Here is a 17,651-nt window from a genome sequence, read left to right as displayed (position 1 = left end):
CCCAGCACCACGTAAACAGGACGTGCACACAAAGGGGAAGCGTCCGCATTGTCTTCGCTGCTTCCTGAGTGCTGAGAAGGGGGGACAGATGGCAGGATGGGGATGGGATGGCGGAGGTCCTCACCTGGACCCTGCTGCTCACCTGAGTGGTGAAGGGAGGGGGGCCCAGCTCTTTGATGCTGCCCACAGCCATCCCACGTTTTGGAGGAGCTGGGAGCATCAGTTGGGTTTGGCCTCTCAGGACATCTCGCCGTGAGTGGCAGTGATCTCTCTGTCTTTTCTTTGTGTACTTCTGAAACAGGGGTGCAGGGAGAAAAAAGTTAGAGCAAAATGCAAGTTCTACCTCGTGAAAAGTTGCCAGAGGAGATAGGCAACCGTAGTATCTGAAATCCTAATTTTTAAACTGTGTAGATTTCAGGTTACGTTCCATTAAGCCAGACTTTAGGATCCCTTAAATACATTTGCGTGACTATGGCTAACCCAGTATAGCTAAAGCTGCTTTATTAATTACATTGACATGTTGGGTCGTAACACGCTAAAAATACCAGTGCTGATAATCTCGGCCACTTCTTATTTTCAGCACGGCTTCGTTCTTTGTACTAACTGCCAAGTCACAGAGCTGTAGATGGACCGGGATTATCACAGGCAAGGCTTTATTATTTCAGCAAAGGTATTTCTCTGTTATTTCAATAGGAAACAGCAGATAGATGATAAGCCCACAAACTCACAATGAGTGGAAGTCATTACAAATATATGTCCTTGTTGTAACTATGATGTATTCAGACATCCAGCCCTTTGGAGTGGGAGTCACCAAGTTATCGGTGATGATAAGAGATTACAGTCAGGCATGCCAGCAAGTTAGACGGGGTCTGCACTCGCTGGCAGTCCTTGTGGCATGTTGTGCCATTCCTAAAGCAAAGCCCTCCTCGGCGCGTTGGGAACAGGGCGGTGCAGGGTTGCGAGGCATGTTCAGCGAGGCCTCGGGGTGCCTAGGGCAAGTGCCATCCACACAGCATGCTGAGCGTGTTTCTTTTCTGTATGTCAGAGGTAGTATGTTGCTGAAGTCATTTTCAAAGCACCTTTTTTCTTTCCCTTTTAAAATAAATATTGCATTAAGCAGCGGTCTGTCTGCGTACTACACAAGTAGGTCAAAGTGCTGTCATGCCTGTCTTGCAGACTACCTACAAACACAGCTTAAAAATACATTGAGTGCCAAATTAAACAGGAAGAGCAAGCGATGCACTCCAGTTCCTTGACTTGTGCTTCGGTCTGGGGTACAGATTAGCAGCAGCATGGTAAAACATCAGACCCCGTGCCTTTGACATCCCATTCACTGCCAGCCCTTTACGTGGCTGATGATGGAAATCCAGATCACCTCCCAGCACTGCGTGCTGGTTGAGTCGATTGCCTTCATGTTTTGGAAGCACATCCTGCCCAATACCATCGCAGTATTGGAGGCACAGGAGCTTGCATCTGCAGAATGGTTGCTTCACCCTTAGGCTGAGGCCCATTGGAGGCAAGCCAGCAGGTTAGTGACTGGCTGGGCACACAGGGGTGCCTTTAGGACCATCCCCCTGGAATCTGTGGGATGAGGAAGCATGAAGGAGCTTTCAACTCACTGACCTGCAGATAATGTGTTAGGAAATTAGCAGTTGCTAGAAATGCATTAAAAAAAAAAAAAAAAAAAAAAAAAAACCACTTTAGCTTGTCACAAACATCCAGCCCAGTATGCCTTTTTTTTGGCTTGGCAGAGGTGAGCGGCCCTACTTCCACCTCTGCCCCATGCTGTTCCCCATTTGGACCGGGGCTGTCACAAGGAGGTGGGCACTGGGGCTTCCCCAGCCCCCTGGCAAGGCCCAGAGCCGGGGCACCTTGCGGGGCCGGCCTCCTGCCAGCGTGGTTCCCAGGTTCCCTCTCATATTTTGTTACCTGAACCGTCCCCTCCACGCGTCCTCACGCAGCGGAGGATGCGCTGAGCAGGTCTGTGAGACGCACAGGCTGCCAGCCAGCATTCAGGGCATGGGAGGCTGTCCTGCAGAGGCCGGCTGTAGTCAGAGCAGTGCCGCCCATTTCGGGGACTCGGTGGCCTCACCCGGCGGCGCGCGATCACGCTTTCCTTTCTCTCCACAGATAATCCTGAAGTAATCAGCAGGAACGGGACGGAGTGCCACGAAGCCTCCCTGCGGATGGCCAAGCACGGCTACTGTACATACTATCCTGTCTCCTCCTCTCTAGAATTGCCACAAACTGCATGCTAAGTAAAGAATTTGTTCTTACGGACAAATCACAAACTCTAAAAAGCTAGTGCTGCTATGTCATATATGAATATTAAATATGGTATGCTTACTATACTCCGACCTAAAATAGTTAACTACCTGATACCAGCTGTGATGTTTCAAGACATAAAGGGTAACATTTAGTTTTGAAGATTTTCTAAACATAGTTTAATTCTTGCAAACGTTGTCTTTTCTCCATAACTATACCTAATGGAAATGGTCCAATTGAGTTAGCCTTGGGAGATTCGCTGTTCATGAATCTTTCAAGCTCAGCAATAATTAATTGGTATTGGCTAAAAACATATCCCAGTTGCACGTTTAGTTTTAACCCAAACTACAGTTGGGGGTTTTCTTCTTGGTTAAAAAACTCCTGGTTTTGCTCCCCGAGCAAGCTGACTCCGAGAGGGAGGAAGTGCAACAGAGCCCGGCGTCCTGCACGTCACCCTGCCAGTCTGAAATTTTTAGCCAGAAACCCAAAGTAAAGCACAAATTCTTCAGATGCACATAGTTGGTGTTTGACTTGTATGGAGAAGTTGCATTTGAGTCATAGCAGAATAGGAGAAAAAAAACAAAAAAAAAGTGAGAAATTTTGCACAGTATGAGCTTCATACCCCTTTCAGTCCCCGAAAGAACAAAGTCTTGAAAATATTATTTTACGAGTATATTTATAATGTTTTTAAAAGAGACTTTGCAGAAGTGCCTAAATTTTGTCACATCAGACTTGGTGAAAGTGAGCCTGATGCCAACAGTCAATCCTACCAGAAGCGAATCTCTCTCAGACTCGCGGTCGGGTTACCCAAAAGATCCGAGCTCTTAGGAAGTAACTTCGACCGACGTAAAGTCAAACGAAAAGACCAAACTAACAAAAGGAAAGGAGAAAAAGAAAGCTGTAGATGGAGAGAAGTGTACGATACTCTAATTTAATTAAAATTCAGTTTAGTCACTGAGACTTCGTAAGTGACTTTAATCTAGGTTATTAACTGAGCACTAAGAATGTAGAATGAGATTCAGTTTAATAAATCATTACTGTATTTGCATTTTTTTTTAATTGGGTTATAAGATTGTAACCAGATTAGAATGGAGAAAAAATAGTTCTTTGAATTGTTTTTCTTTAAAAACATATTTTATGTCACGAAAGTATGAAGATATCTTTAATACAATTATATACATATTATATATACATACATACATATATATGGATGAAGCAGATTTTAATGTTGTTTACTTTTTTAAATACTTTGTTGATTTACAAGGTAACTATATATGTATAATTCAAATTTCATTTGTTTGATTTGAGATTTGTTTCAAGCACTATTGTACCAAATATTTCATATTTTCACATTTTATATGTTGCACATGTATCACAGAAATGACATAGTTTTTAAATTATTGTTTGAAAAACAAGACAGCTGTTATAAGTGGATATTATGTATAATTGTTTGCAGCATAAGTTTTCTATGTGGACATTATTAGTGATTGCAGTATTTTAACTTAACCTCTTCAGATTGATTGTAAACTATTTTAAACTTTGGCAGCACTGCCTGTTCGGAACGACTGAAGGCACTAACCATGGAACTGTTTGTCTAGGAAACCATTTCCGGGCTCGATCTCGTTCGTCCAATGTCTAATTACTATCTATTTATATATAAAGCTGGAGATTTGATCATCTGACAGTAAAAAAAAAAAGGGTCACAATTCGACTGTAAAATTAACATAGTGCTTGTAACGTCGCGTTAGTTTTAATTTGTGGAAAAATAACGTATCTTAACTTGTTACTTTAGCAGTTAAGGTATCACCATTATATACTATTAAAACACTAATATTTGTAGACTTTCTCAGTCATTATAACTAGGTAGTTGACACTGCAACTTGCCTATATCTGTCAAAGTTGTTTTTATTTTTTTATAATAGTTAATTTAGGCATTTGGGTAGCGTATTGTATAATACTAAATGGTAAATTATCCATGTTGTTTAAATATTTTATGTAGATAACTCTTCAAGACATTGTTTTGTGTGAACTTTTTATGTTTCGAAATAACTGTTATTCTATGTTTTCTACAAGTAATCCAATACGACTATTTTTTGCCCATGGGATGACGAAGCTTCAGATACATCAGGTCTTTCATCCAGATAAACTGACAGACAAAAAGAGAAAATGTATTTTTAATAAGAGATCCACTTTCCGACTTGACGACTTTGTAATATTCCTAAAAACTGTACAAGTGCAAACCTATGCTAACGGTAAGGAGGCAATTACAGAGATGTGCAAATACGTGTACAACAGATTCTGCATTTTATTTATTTATAAAGTAATTTTATAGACTATTTCAAAATTTGGGAAGATCTAAAACTATTTTTCTGTATAAATATTATTTGCCAAAACTTTGTTTATATTTAAAAAAAAAAAAAAAGTCTAACAAAGATGATTAAATTTTAAATGCTTTGTTTAATTAAAAAAAAAAAAAAACCAACAAAAAACACGCAAATAAAACCCCCTAAAGGAGCCATGAGATGGGCCAGCACAGAGGCAGTGAACACTGCGGCTGAGGCGTAGTTTCGAGCTACTTGAGATGTCTCAGCGTAATTTCCTTGGAGCCGCGCAGCTCCTCACCAAAATACCTTTTTGTTTGCCTCTCTCATACAGTGTAACTGACAGCGCTCGCACCGACACCTCGGTCACAGTTTGAGAAGCCCCTCCATCCGCTCGATTCCGGCGTATAACTACTAGTGGTCTGTTAAATAGCCATTCTATTTCTGTTGTGACGTTCGATTCATTCACCCAATGTACAACCACTGAAATAAAAAGAAGCATTTTAAAGTGAAAGCTGAGTCGGACCCTTCCTTTATTGAGAGGTGACTGAGAAGAGGGGGCAGGGGCAGCAAATATGGTCCAATATGGTTGTCTTTAAAGAGCTTACCACATTTATTAATTGCATATTCAAGTAACAAATTGTTACCTGTGGTCCCCTGCTTCCAGACACACGTGGTCTTAGTCATGCTGAACACCACACGCCCGCTGCCTGCCATAGGAGCGTCCCTGCCTGCTGCCCACATCCTGCACAGGGCAGAGCTTTGGGCAGTGGCACCATGTCCCTGTGCTGAGGACACCGGGCTGCATGGATTTAACGCCCAGAAATCATTCTGTGGCCCTTCCACCTGCGGGCGCTCTCTGGGGGGGCTGCAGATGGGTAACTACTGTGGGGTTTGTCATGCTCCGTCCTCCTGCCTTGCCCGCGTCTCACTGAGCTTTATGCCGTCAACTCGTCCCCATCATCTCGTAGTTCCTCTGGGAGAGCAGCATTGCCCAAGCGCAGAGATCACAAAGCAAGCTCAGTGGCAGAGGAGGGATTAAAGCCGCTGCTTTGCAGCTCCACGGTTTCCTCATGCCATCTCCTCTGATCCGTTCTTTAAGCACTTAAAAGAAATAACAATTTCTGCTCCCTTAGGAACATGCGGAATCAAGAAGAATTTGTGTCATAAGGTTGTACACATTGCATCAGCATGGGGCTGGTTTGAAAGGAGTCCAAGGTCACAAGTGATGTGGAAAACCACCAGGTCAACCAGTCAGTTTGGATGCATCACGAGCGCGTGGAGCCAGAAGCCTGCTGAGAACGAGCATGTGGGATGGAGGAAAGACATGGGGCTGCCTTGCAGAGAGAGGGCTGCAGAATTAGAGGGCTCCAAGGGCACTGTGAAGCAGGAGCAGCAAATGATTCAAGTTCACCTAAAGATTGAGGAGGTGCAACCCTCTCTGTTTACTCTTGAGTTAAACCTCAGCCTGCAGTGACCTTCTGGCTAGTTGTCAGGGCCAGGATGCGTTGATTTTCTTGTCTAAAAATGTCTTTGTTTCCTGCATAACAATGGAGAAGCTCTTCTGGGAGATGAGCTTTTGGGAGCCCACCAAGCCAGTGATCTTTGTACATCTCCGTGTGCAGAGATCATTTCAGGGTTTCCAAAAGAAGATATTTCCAGAGAGGAGACTTTGTAGACCTTTGGCATTCTCCACAGGGCAGCTGGCTGCAGGCTACACGTGCCCTCACACTTAGGCTGGTGCCACCACTTTGGTGCCAAGTGCTGCATCCCCCCGGGGAGCAGTCCCTTGCCCTGGGGACATCACATTGGTTCACGTCAGCCTGGCCAGCTCCACGTTCGCTGCGTCCGTCTCCTCTGGCCTCACACAGCACAGCCGTGGCTGTAAGGCATGGTTCTTGCTTCAGTGTGGTTCCGTTTGTTCTGCGGTTCAGAGGTCTGAAGCAATCTGAGGCCTGTTTATCGCAGGCCCACTGAAATTAATGGCGCGAAACAAAAGGATGTGTGACATCTGAGGGGTCAGTACCTGCTGGGATGGCTTTGCATGTTTGTATTCAGTGGAGGAAGCCAAAACTGTTTCAGCCGTGTCTGTGCTGCATTTTGGGAGTGTCTGCTGAGCAAGTTACCAAAACAGCAGCTGGGGTTGGTTTCAGAAAGAGCCGTTTCGCTCCAGCAGAGGCTTAGCAACAACCCAGCCCTTCCAAACAGTGGCTGGTGAAGAAGGGACTTTTGGACATGGCAGTTAGGCACTGTGGATATACTCTGTACTGGATCCCCTGCTGGAGGCATTCATTGCATGAGTTCACGGGACCCAAAAATACACCTTGACTGGAACTGCTGAAAACCTTCCTTGGCATCTGATCACATGCATACCATGCTCCCTATGCCTGCAATCATGTCTCTAGCCAAGCCCTTACCAAGCCCTACTTTTCAAGTAACCTCCCTTTTTAATGTCATATAATTGACAGTTCTGAAGGCTTTTCAGAGGGACCACAGTGGTTCTGTTGCTGTTGTGGGAGGTGGGGGGAGGGAAATACCATCTCAGCTGCTGCATCAAAGCAGTCACTGTTTCTGGTATGTCATGTATTCAAGCAGATTGTGATAGGTACAGATTATATAGTTAGATTGTCTGTGAACGAATACATTATACAAATGTCTGCTAAGTTCTCATTCGTCCAGTTCAGTAATTAGAGAACTCTCGGAAACTGCAGGAAATAAATTACACGTTGTTTTATGAAAACACTTTCTGCTACAAGAGGGGAAAATACCTTAGAAATAGGATAATGGTGCAAACTGCTCGTACAATCGGTGCAGTGCTGCAGTCGCATCGTTTCCACCACAGTTCCTGATAATACACGTGGCTTTATGATGTGGGAAGATGACTACAGGAAGGACAGCCCGCTCCTCTCATCTTCAAAGAGCTGCATTTGGATACTGCTCCTGAGGAAAACAAGTTTTGGTGAGTGTCCTCCTTGGCTGCATTGCCGGTGTCACGGCTGTGCTCAGGGTGGAGGTGTTGGGGGTGGTGGTGAGGTTGGGCAGCGCAGTGGTTCGCACTGTAGGACCGTCCCCCAGGCCCCTGTGCTGACTGAGCTGGACCACGCGGAGTGCTGTGGTTACATTTGCCGTGAGTGCCTCTCGTTTCACGGGGTTTTAGATGGGGGAGATGCTTTCAGGTCCCTGTTTTATGCTTAAGGCCTCCACACTGAATGCCAGTGGAGCACATTCAGAGATGCTGAAGTCGGTGACTGACAGCGCTACTCGGGACTGCGAGCCAGCAAGCCTCCCACACTTGGAAAGCTGCTAGGAGGGATTCCGCTTTTTACCTGGAGCTGCTGTGTCATCCCAGACACTTGGCCTGGAGCTGCTGCTCTGAAGGAGCACAGATCTGGATGGATGTCTCAAGTCTGGCAGCCCCTGCGGAGGCCTTAGGTACTCGGCATCGCCGAGTATCTTTGCATATGTAAGCTTGTATTTACCTACCGTGGTGCCTAGAAATGCTTCTCATGTCACCTGACTGCCCATAGCATTCTTGAGAAAGCCATATGAATTGCCAACACAGATTTTACAGGTTTGGTGACTTTGAGATGTTGGTATCTCTTATCAGGTTATAGGGAGGGATTTAGAATTGCTGTACTCCCCTGACATGTAGTATCAGGCATAATCTTCACGTGGGCTTTATTCCATCATTGTTATCGTATCAATGCCAGTGTGGTTTTATCCATACACCTTAGTGTGAATGCAATTGTAATACGATGGACCATTCCTGTATGCAAATACATTGTTTTATTCTAAATGGTTTGAGTGGATCCACTGTACCGTACTCCATCTGATCTAGTTCTACATATGGGAACTTCTGGTTGGTGTTTTTCTCCCCAGTCCACTTGGGGGTTAGATGGCTTGCACACCCTTTGGAGCTTTCAAAGGTCAGGCTACTTAATGTATTTCCAGTTTGCTTTGGTCCTCTTTAAATGCATATTTCAGATGCGCCCATTTGTCTTCTAGATCAATTCATCTTATCCCTCATAGAATGGGCTCTGCAGCAAGGTAATTCAAGTATTCCTCTGTATGAAGCACAATCCAAAAATAATTTGCAACATACAGAGAGCCTATAGGGCAAATGCAACCGAATTAGTTACATCAAATTGTCAGCTAACTCTGCACTTTCTCACTTGCAACCGCTCTGTTTTCCAGATGTAATACAGTATTTATACGGATTGCCTCAACAGTGGCAATAGTCTTCTTCTAGCCATCTTTCTCTCTGTACTGGCCCACTAAAGTCAGGTGGAAGATGAACTAGAGTAATAACAGAAGCAGATTTTTTCTGCACAAAAGTGAGGCTTTCTGCATTCAGTCTCAGACTGCCTGTGTAAGCAAATGGAGAGAGAAGGGGAGGCTGGAGCCAGCAGAGGTGCCCGGGTGACCCCTGCCAGGCAGTTCTGGGGCTCACGGTGCTGTGAACCTCCCCACCTATCCCCGGCAGCAGGATCCTCCTTGCTCTGACTTTCACCTCAGCTTCTCTTCTGAGCATATGTGCACCATGGGAACCCCATGCTGCCTGCCAGCTTCTGCTCCTTCACTTCTGTCTGAGGTTGTGGGGTTCCTAAAGCATCTTATGCCACACAGAGATGTTTCCTGCAAGCTTACGAATCATAAGAATGACAAAATAGCTTGGGTTGGAAGGGAACTTAAAGATCATCTGGTTCCAACCCCCTTGCTGTAAAAAAAAAAACCCATGTGGGAGCTATTTCCAGTTAGACTGACCAGACACTCTTCGTTCTTGTCACTAAAGCAGGAAGCCACAAGGGTCTGAGTATTTAAAGCATTGCTTAATTAGGGATTCGCTTTGCATTGAAGGTAGAGACGCCAGGACATTCCTGGAGAGGACATTTTCGCTGGCAGTGCCCTGGCTGCTCCATGCAATGTTTTGAGACCAAGGAGGAGATGGCGAAGGCTTCCTTCCAGGCTGGCTGTAAATAAGCCCACTTTGAAAAGTGTTGCAACTACTGGGTGAGATAAATTTGCCAGTGTTTCACGGTGAATGCTCCCCATGGGGTAGGTTTTGACGAGAGCTATCAGGTATTGTGAAAACCCAATGAAAAGCGGAAGCGGCAGGGCAGCGAGGGGACATCATACAACAAGAACCCAGCAGGGACACTTGAACAGAAAACCAAGCACAATGCTGTGGTTCTCTTATTCGCCTCTCACATCTGTCTGCATCAGACGATCACTCTAAGAGCCATTTTGCCCCTCCTTGGTGAAATGAACCATTTTCTTGAAAGGACCTGTCTTTTCGGAGCCTGTGTTCTTTCTTATTCGTCTGTTTCCTCTCCCTTTGCTGTAATTTTAGCCCAAATGCAGATGATCCTCTGTGACACAAGACCAGCCTTCAAGTTTTGGCGAATTCCTCTGCAGGAGTAATTATCATAGGAACCGCTTTCAAGTCCAAGTTTCCTGTGCAATACAATTATTCCTATTTAAATAAAGGACGCCGGCAGTGCTACTCAGCAGCACCTCTCTATACAAATCCAGAGCTCTTTCCTCAGAGCACAGCTTGCTTGCTTCTCCTCTCAGAAAATGACTCGGTCAGAATCAAACATAGTCACTCAAAGCGCCCCAAATCAACCATCATTTCATAGTCAATTGAATCCTTACTTTTATAAATAGCGCAATGAAAGCATTCTATTTTACTTTCCTTTACTGTTACTATTGCAAGGGCTGCTCCAAAAGTAGTGCCTCCTGTTTTATTCTCTTGGCCCACAGTGTCAGAGGTGGCTGGTGGTGGTACGGCAGTAGAGGTTGCCATGCCACTTCCCGCCAATATCCCGCTCCATGTTGTTGCTGTGAGACAGATGGCAGCACAGGGGCTGTCTTACAAAATGGCGTTGGACATGGAAGTGCATATGAAGCAAAGGTGCACCACTGAATTCCTCCATGCAGAAAAAAGAGCACCCGCTGACATTCATTGACACTTGGTGAATGTTTCCGGAGACCAAGCAGTGGATGTGAGCACAGTGAGGTGGTGAGTGCTGCATTTCAGCAGAGGTGACAGCAACAGTGGGTCACCTCCACTGGTGCAGGTATTTACAAGCATGGCATGAAAATTCTTGTTCTTCGCTGGTGAAAATGCACAGCTAATGGTGGTGACTGCGTTGAAAAAAAGTGTTTTGTAGCTGAGAATTTGCTCTATCAAATAGTGTTATTACGCTCCTTGTATCTGCTGCAGTTTCCATGGAAAGAAATAGGAGGCATTACTTTCAGAGCAACCTACGTATTACTTCATGAATACCTGCAGAGAGAAACAGCTGTCACTCCTTTATATTTTAGCTTCATTCTAAGGCACAGCTGGATGTTGCTTCATGCTCCAGGAGCCTGCACACTTGAGCCAGTTCGCCATAAAACTAATGAAGAAAATGGCTCTGATAAGATCTAGTTTCTGTAGCACCTGGATTTGGTCTTCTCAGAGACGGAAACGTGTCCCAACATGTAGGCTGTGCACTCCCCTCAGCTGCTTCATAAGGCATTGCTTAAATCAAGGAGCGACACTGATGCATGTAGCCAGGGCTGGACCGAAAGCATTATTTATTTTGACCTTGGCAGGTTGAAAGCTCTGATATTTATACAGTAGTCTCAGAGGTCACCTCCTCAGGTCACACAAACCAGTGCGGCTTTAAGATACTGGAGTTCGTGCCAATTTATAGCGGCTGAGACTCCAGCTGAATGTTTTCAAGGCCGTGGAATATACTGCAGCTCAGATTGCTCCCGCTCTTTAATTTCCTTTATGCGTTTTTAAATAGACATTTCATCTTCTAATCAAATGGCACTATATAACTATATATCAGGCTCAGAGACAGTCCGTTCCCCAGGCACTAGCTGAAATATGGAAATAAAAAGAAAGAAGAAAGTGCAAAGAGAGTTGTAAATAGTCTGGTTTAACCAAAACACGCAGCTTTGTCTTGTCTTTCTAAATAGACGGGGGGAGGTGTTGACTATCATCACTGTCATCTGTACAGAGGCTGATTTAGAAGGTGAGACCATAATATTTTCTGCTCAAACGGGCACAAATAGGCCACTGTTTCAACAATTCTTCATCATGAGCACGTTCAGATAAAACTCAGTGGGGTTTGAGTGCACGGGGACACAGAGAGAAAGTACACTCGCATGTATATGCACACATAGGCACTTAAGTAATATTTGCAAATTGAGTTATCACTTTTTAAACTACAGCACAGTTGTGTTTGTATTTTTTCCCTAGTGCATTTTTAATAATTTCAAAATTTTGCTTATAAGAGTGTTTGATGGAAAATTAGACCTTAGCTAGACCTGTGGTGGTTGATCTGTACCATTAAGAGAAATGTTCAGAGCTGCAGTGACCAGTAACTTCCTGCTCCCATCTCCCTCTGTGTAAAGAAAACTATGGTAAGGTTACCTGAGAGGAGTGCATTATTTCTAAAGCAGGCACAGCAGCGAGACACATAATGTAGCTAGCATACGTGCACACACCCCTCCTCATTAAACTACCACGGAGCAGTGAGTTGCACCTATGTCCCCTTGAGATATACATCCCTACAGAGCCCAAACCGGCAAGCAGCCCTGCCGTGAGGTGCAGGCATTCCTCAGCACAGTGGAGATGTGTATATATAACGCTGCCGGATCAATCACACCCTGACATGGAGGTCATTTGCTCATGGTTGATTTGGAGCTACCACTGGCTGCTCCTGCTCCCACGTTAAACTGCAGCTAGTCGTTCTTCTGGGTCTTGGAGACCTAGATGGTTATTTTCTGGGTTTTGTTCCCAACAACTTTTAAATTACTTCAGGGACACAATTTCCCTGCTAGATTAGACCACAGCTGAAAAGATAATGGATCGCGTCTTTCAAACACGTGGATGAGCTGGGGGTTCACCAGCCACCGTCACAGATGGCTTACGCACTGAAGGCCACGAGCCACTGAGATGGTGTTTCAGCAGATGCCCATCAAGGCTGCACGGAAAGAAGTGGCTCTTAGCCCGTGCTCAGTGTGATTTCCCAGTTCAATTTGGTATTGATTTACTGCATAGCTCCCATCTGGTGCATGCTACACGCATGACGACGTCTTTCTGGACCACCACTTTGCGCGATTCCCCTCTGGATATTTATCCGCTCTCTGAGGTTATCTACCCCCTGCATTTTATATAACGCTTTCCCAGCTGAAACTAGTGAGAATGGCCAATCATAACTCTTTTTTTTTAATCTTACAGGAATGCCTGTGCTTGATTTTTAAGCATTTGGTAGCTTTAATGAAGGAGGATGTTTGATGTCACAGCAATGCACATTTTAGGAAGCAAGAGTAAGCGCAATAAAGTTATATGGCAATGTGTATTATTCATTAGGCTTTTTTATTAAACAATTAGATCTCGCTAACAGCTGCCTGGCATGAGATATGGCCATCGAGGTGAATCGTGGCTCAGCCCACGGAAGAGCTGAGCCATCCCAAGTCTTACCTGAACTATAATTTTTTCACTGGGGGAATGATCAATGGTGGAGCAGTATCTAAAGGCAGAGAGTGTTTGCAGATAGGAGCTTCTCGGGGAAAAAAGAAAATGCTACCTAGAGAATCAGATGAGGTAGCGTCAATTATGTGCTAATTACTATTTCAAGTTAAGAGGGTATTTGTGTGCTATCTATGCTAGCTAACTCAGTTCTCTGCACACTGCCATGATTTCTGTGGTCACAGAGATGCATCCAATATGCACTGGACTCAATAAAATAAATGTAGTTTCTTATGTAAGAAGAGTAAACATAATGAATACTTATTTTATTAGGGCATTGTCCAGCAACTAGTCATTTGTTGGTATATTACACGGAAAAGACAATGCTTATTAGATTTGAGAATGCTTCAAAGCTGAGAAGGGCCTGCAAGTATGTTGTAAAACAAAATTAGAACCTGACAGAGTAGGAAAAAATAGCACAAGATCTGTGATGCAATTCAGCGAAGACAAGTGCAAGGTACTGCCCTTAGATATGAACAGTTTCCCAAAACTGGGTTGAGGTATCATTCGCTGAGCAGAAGTTTTTCATGAAAGAGGTGAGTGGAAGAGGCTAATTACAGATCACAAGCTTAGCGCCAATCAACTCGGCCATGGTTTTATCATGAAGAAAAGCTCCAGGTTACACCGGTAGGTACAAACCTCCCACTCTCCCTGGGAGGCGAGTTACTCCTGCCCAGCTCTGCCTCAGCTCACATTACACATCCAGTTTTGGATGCTGTGCTTCAGGAAAGAGATGTTTTAGTAAGAAGAATTCCAGGGAAGATGCAAATTTGATCACAGATCCTGGAGAAGACCAAGGGGAAAATGAGATTGTGTTACAGTGTGTGAAAGTCTGCTGAACGCATTGGATGAGGTGTAACAGGTTTCAAATACACAAAATGAGACTCAAGTTGAAACTTCTTAAATACCGAAGGCAACAACACACTTTGGGCTGCCATGGGACTGCCTGAGGTCTTTCAGAACCAGTTGTGCAGATGTCCATCAGGACTGACCCTGATGTACTCAAACTGCCTCACTGCAGAGCATGAACCTTACCAGCTCTTAAAATCTACTCTTCAGCCTTCCTGATGGTTCTAAGGAAATTCCAGCAGGTTTTAATTGCAGGTACTCATGGTAGCGATTGTGACATTTCTAAGCAAGATCTTCAGTGCTGTCCCTCTGTAGGGGTGGAAGCAACACCCTTTGTAGGTGATTCTGGAAACCAACAGCTATGCCAAGCAGTGAATGTTCATAGGACTAAGACATCAGGATTTGATAAAGCCAAAGAATTTGCAAACGCTGAACTTCCAATCAAAGCAGTTGGGTTTTTTGGATGTGTTTTTGGTAAGTGCAGTCACAACTGAAAAACTGAATTACATTTTTTTTTCCTTTCTACAACTCCTCAGGCTGTATCAATAACCCTGCAGGCAGTGACTGAAAGAGGAGCGGCAATGCTGTGCTGGAACCCAAAGGCTCTGTGCTGACTGGATGAGAAAGCACTAGCAATGTATATGGTGAGTAGCAAGGAGGAAGAGTAAGAATTCTGTAATTCAGTTTCTCTGTCAGAGCTAAAAACTACAAAAAGACAGCCTAGGGGAAGTTCAGTTGTGAGGACACTACATTAAAAAGAGAAGGAAGCCAAGATGAAACCTGATGAGAAAAGGAAGTTTGAACCAAACTGTAAAACCAAAACAAAATGGTACCATGACAAAAACAACTGAGAAAGAACCCTCTAGTTGAACTGTTGCATTGATCTCTTTACTTAAGTAAACACAGAGGGTTACATATTTCTCTGCCACTGCTGAGAAACTGGACAAGACATACGAGTGTGAGAAAAACATTGACTTGGACGATGATGGGAGAACCAGAGAAAAGGGAAAGCCAGCAGACACTGACTGCCTTGAGAAGACTGTTAAGGGGCAATTCCAGCAGATTCATCATTCATCTACAATGATCACCACAAACATCCCAAACTCACTGGGAAAAGTCCAAAACAGCCTGATAAAGTTCAGCTCTGTGCAGAGACACCAGATGTGCATGAAAGGTCCCAGATGTTATTGAAAAATCTCATTTTCTGGATTTGTTTTGTGTATTCTGTTTCCTCCATTATTTTGCAATAATTTACCTGCAAATATACCAGACCACAACGAAGTCCCAAGAGGAAATGCAAAAAGAGGCTGAAGCTAATTCTTTATGCTATTTTCCTTAAGGAGACAAACTGACTCCTTGTCAAAGCAGCATACGTATGTCTCCCACTTGCAGGATAGGCCTCCCAGTATATTGCAGCTCTGAAAATTTGCTAGAAAGCAGTAGTCACAGGGCTGCATTCTTGTACAGCACTGAAGGCTTACAGAAGAGGATGTGGACTTTGTACACCTCACAAACCCACTTCCTTTTTGTTTTCCCTCTGCAAGAAACTCCCCACACTCAGAATGGTTACTGAGCTATTTTTACCCCGTTCATAGTCCCTGTTGCCACAGCTTCTGATTTTATGCTTATGATACTGAGTGCTCTTAAAGAAACAGTGATTGAATCAAGAGCATGGCTCCTGTTTAAAAAAATCATGCTAGAATCATAGAACGATTAAGGCTGCAAAAGACCTCAGAGATCATGAAGTCCAATCGCCAACCCATCACCACCACACCCACTAACCTATGCCCCTCAGTGCCACATCTACACACTTCTTGAACACCTTCAGAGGTGGTGACTCAAACACTTCCTGTTCCAATGCTTTCCTGCTCTTTCAGAGAAGAAATTTTCCCTAACATCCAACTGGAACCTCTCCTGGCACAACTTGAGGCTGTTACCTGTTGTCCTATCTCTACTTACCTGGGAGAAAAGTCCACCCCTCACTGTATGAGGAAGTAATAAAGCAATAATATCTAAAGATTAAAAGGCAAATCCAACAGTTAGTATTAAAAAAAAAAAAAAACAACATCAAAATCTTAATGATTTTCAGGCTTTTAATGCTTAGCTTTGAAGCAATTCCTATGTTGATCGAGATCATAACTAAAATTCCTGATTTCAAAGCATTAAATTAGAACTTCCTACGTCACTAGCCAGAGGTTTGGGACTCAACAATCTCCCAAGGCAGGAACTCCTGAAGAAGACCTTCAGCTAGAAAGGGACAAGCTGCTTTACAGGTGACAGCTACCTCCTCACATCACATCCCAAGCTACTTCCTATCTACGTGAGGGGAGTGGAGAGGCAGATCTGAAAGACTGAGCTCGGCTCTCCGGTGACAGTGACAGGGCCAGAGGGAACGGCACGGAGTTGTGTCAAGGGAGGGGCAGCTGGGGGTAGGGAAAGGTTCTGCACCACAGGGCGGTGGGCATGGAACAGACTGCCCAGGCCGTGGGCACGGCCCCAAGTGCCAGAGTTCATGGAGTGTTTGAACACCACTCTGAGACACAGGGTTTGGATTTTGGGTGGTGCTGTGTGAAGCAAGGAGCTGGACTCAATGATCCTTAAGGATCCCTTCCAACTCGCGTTTGGGAACGTAGGTATGACATGAGGTAGGGTGAGTGACGCATGATCTGGGCACATATGTCCATCTACGTGCGTACAGAGAGGAGGTTAGCAACTGCTGACACATTGGCTGCTGAGTCTTTTTTGGAAATACCTAATCTCATTTTCCCCAGCCAAAAGCCAGCACCCACCTTGGTCTGCCCTTAAATCCGCCCCTCTTCAGGGACCTGGGCCAGGGGTCGTATGCCATTTGCTCTGGGTACTGCACAGAGCAACCCACTCCGCTGCCTAGAACAGGCAACACAGATCCAAACATCCAGAACAAACACATCTACTCTGACATGCACCAAAAGTACTAAACCAGTTTTAGCACACGTACAAAATTATCTCAGCTAAGATTTGATCACATCTGAGGTGATTAAATACTGCCTCATTTAAGAAAATGCGTATTTAAGAAATAAATACAAGAAAAGTGGATTGGAAAGCTTATTTTAATTCACAGTGTAACAGCAATTAAGGCATCTTAAAGATTAATTCAGTTCTGAATGTTTTGCTCAAAATCACCATATAAAAAGAAAATACTACTGTAACTTTAATATTGATTTGTCATTGACACATCCAAAAATCTAATGCTTGCGAAATACAAGGCCCTGATGCTTATATTCTGGTTATTAAAATGGGGGATTAAACATTTCCTTTCAAGTCTGACTCAGACAGCAATGTCTACTCAGCTTGTGATAGATATTCCAAGAGTTTTGTACCTTAATAAAAACAGACCATCATTATTTCCACTTTCTTTTAAATCTTGTGATTGAATTATTTTTAAACATCATAAGGAGAAAGAGAGAGTCAAATGGAATAATAAATTAGCTGTTTTTAATTTATTTCACTGTGTGTTTTTTTTATATCCTGAAGCTGACTCCCCTGTTTTGAACCTACATATGGATGACAGCTATTTAGCTTAACTTTATTGACAGATGAGTATTTCTTACAAAACTTAAGACACGTAGTGGAAGCTTTTCATTAAAATTAATAACATCACCAAGATTTCTTGTTTGCTTTTAGGGTAAGTAAAAGAAATCTTTGCT

The 17,651-nt window shown here is 44.0% G+C and overlaps 1 protein-coding gene across 7 annotated transcripts in view; it reads left to right on the top strand.

Annotated features, from left to right (window-relative positions):
- The window catches only part of MBNL2 (muscleblind like splicing regulator 2), a 107,118-nt gene extending 102,018 nt beyond the window's left edge, over positions 1–5,100 (top strand). For all 7 annotated transcript variants that reach the window (XM_021416460.1, XM_021416409.1, XM_021416435.1 and 4 more), the window contains one exon: positions 2,131–5,100. In XM_021416460.1, the coding sequence (XP_021272135.1) occupies positions 2,131–2,145 (15 nt within the window). In that variant the 3' untranslated portion in view covers positions 2,146–5,100. The remainder of the gene's footprint in view (positions 1–2,130) is intronic.

Source organism: Numida meleagris, chromosome 1, assembly GCF_002078875.1.
Source record: "Numida meleagris isolate 19003 breed g44 Domestic line chromosome 1, NumMel1.0, whole genome shotgun sequence".
In the NCBI taxonomy this organism is placed as follows: Eukaryota; Metazoa; Chordata; class Aves; order Galliformes; family Numididae; genus Numida; species Numida meleagris.
The sequence above is the reverse complement of the archived record's forward strand: the minus strand, read 5'-3'. Positions and strand labels throughout refer to the sequence as shown.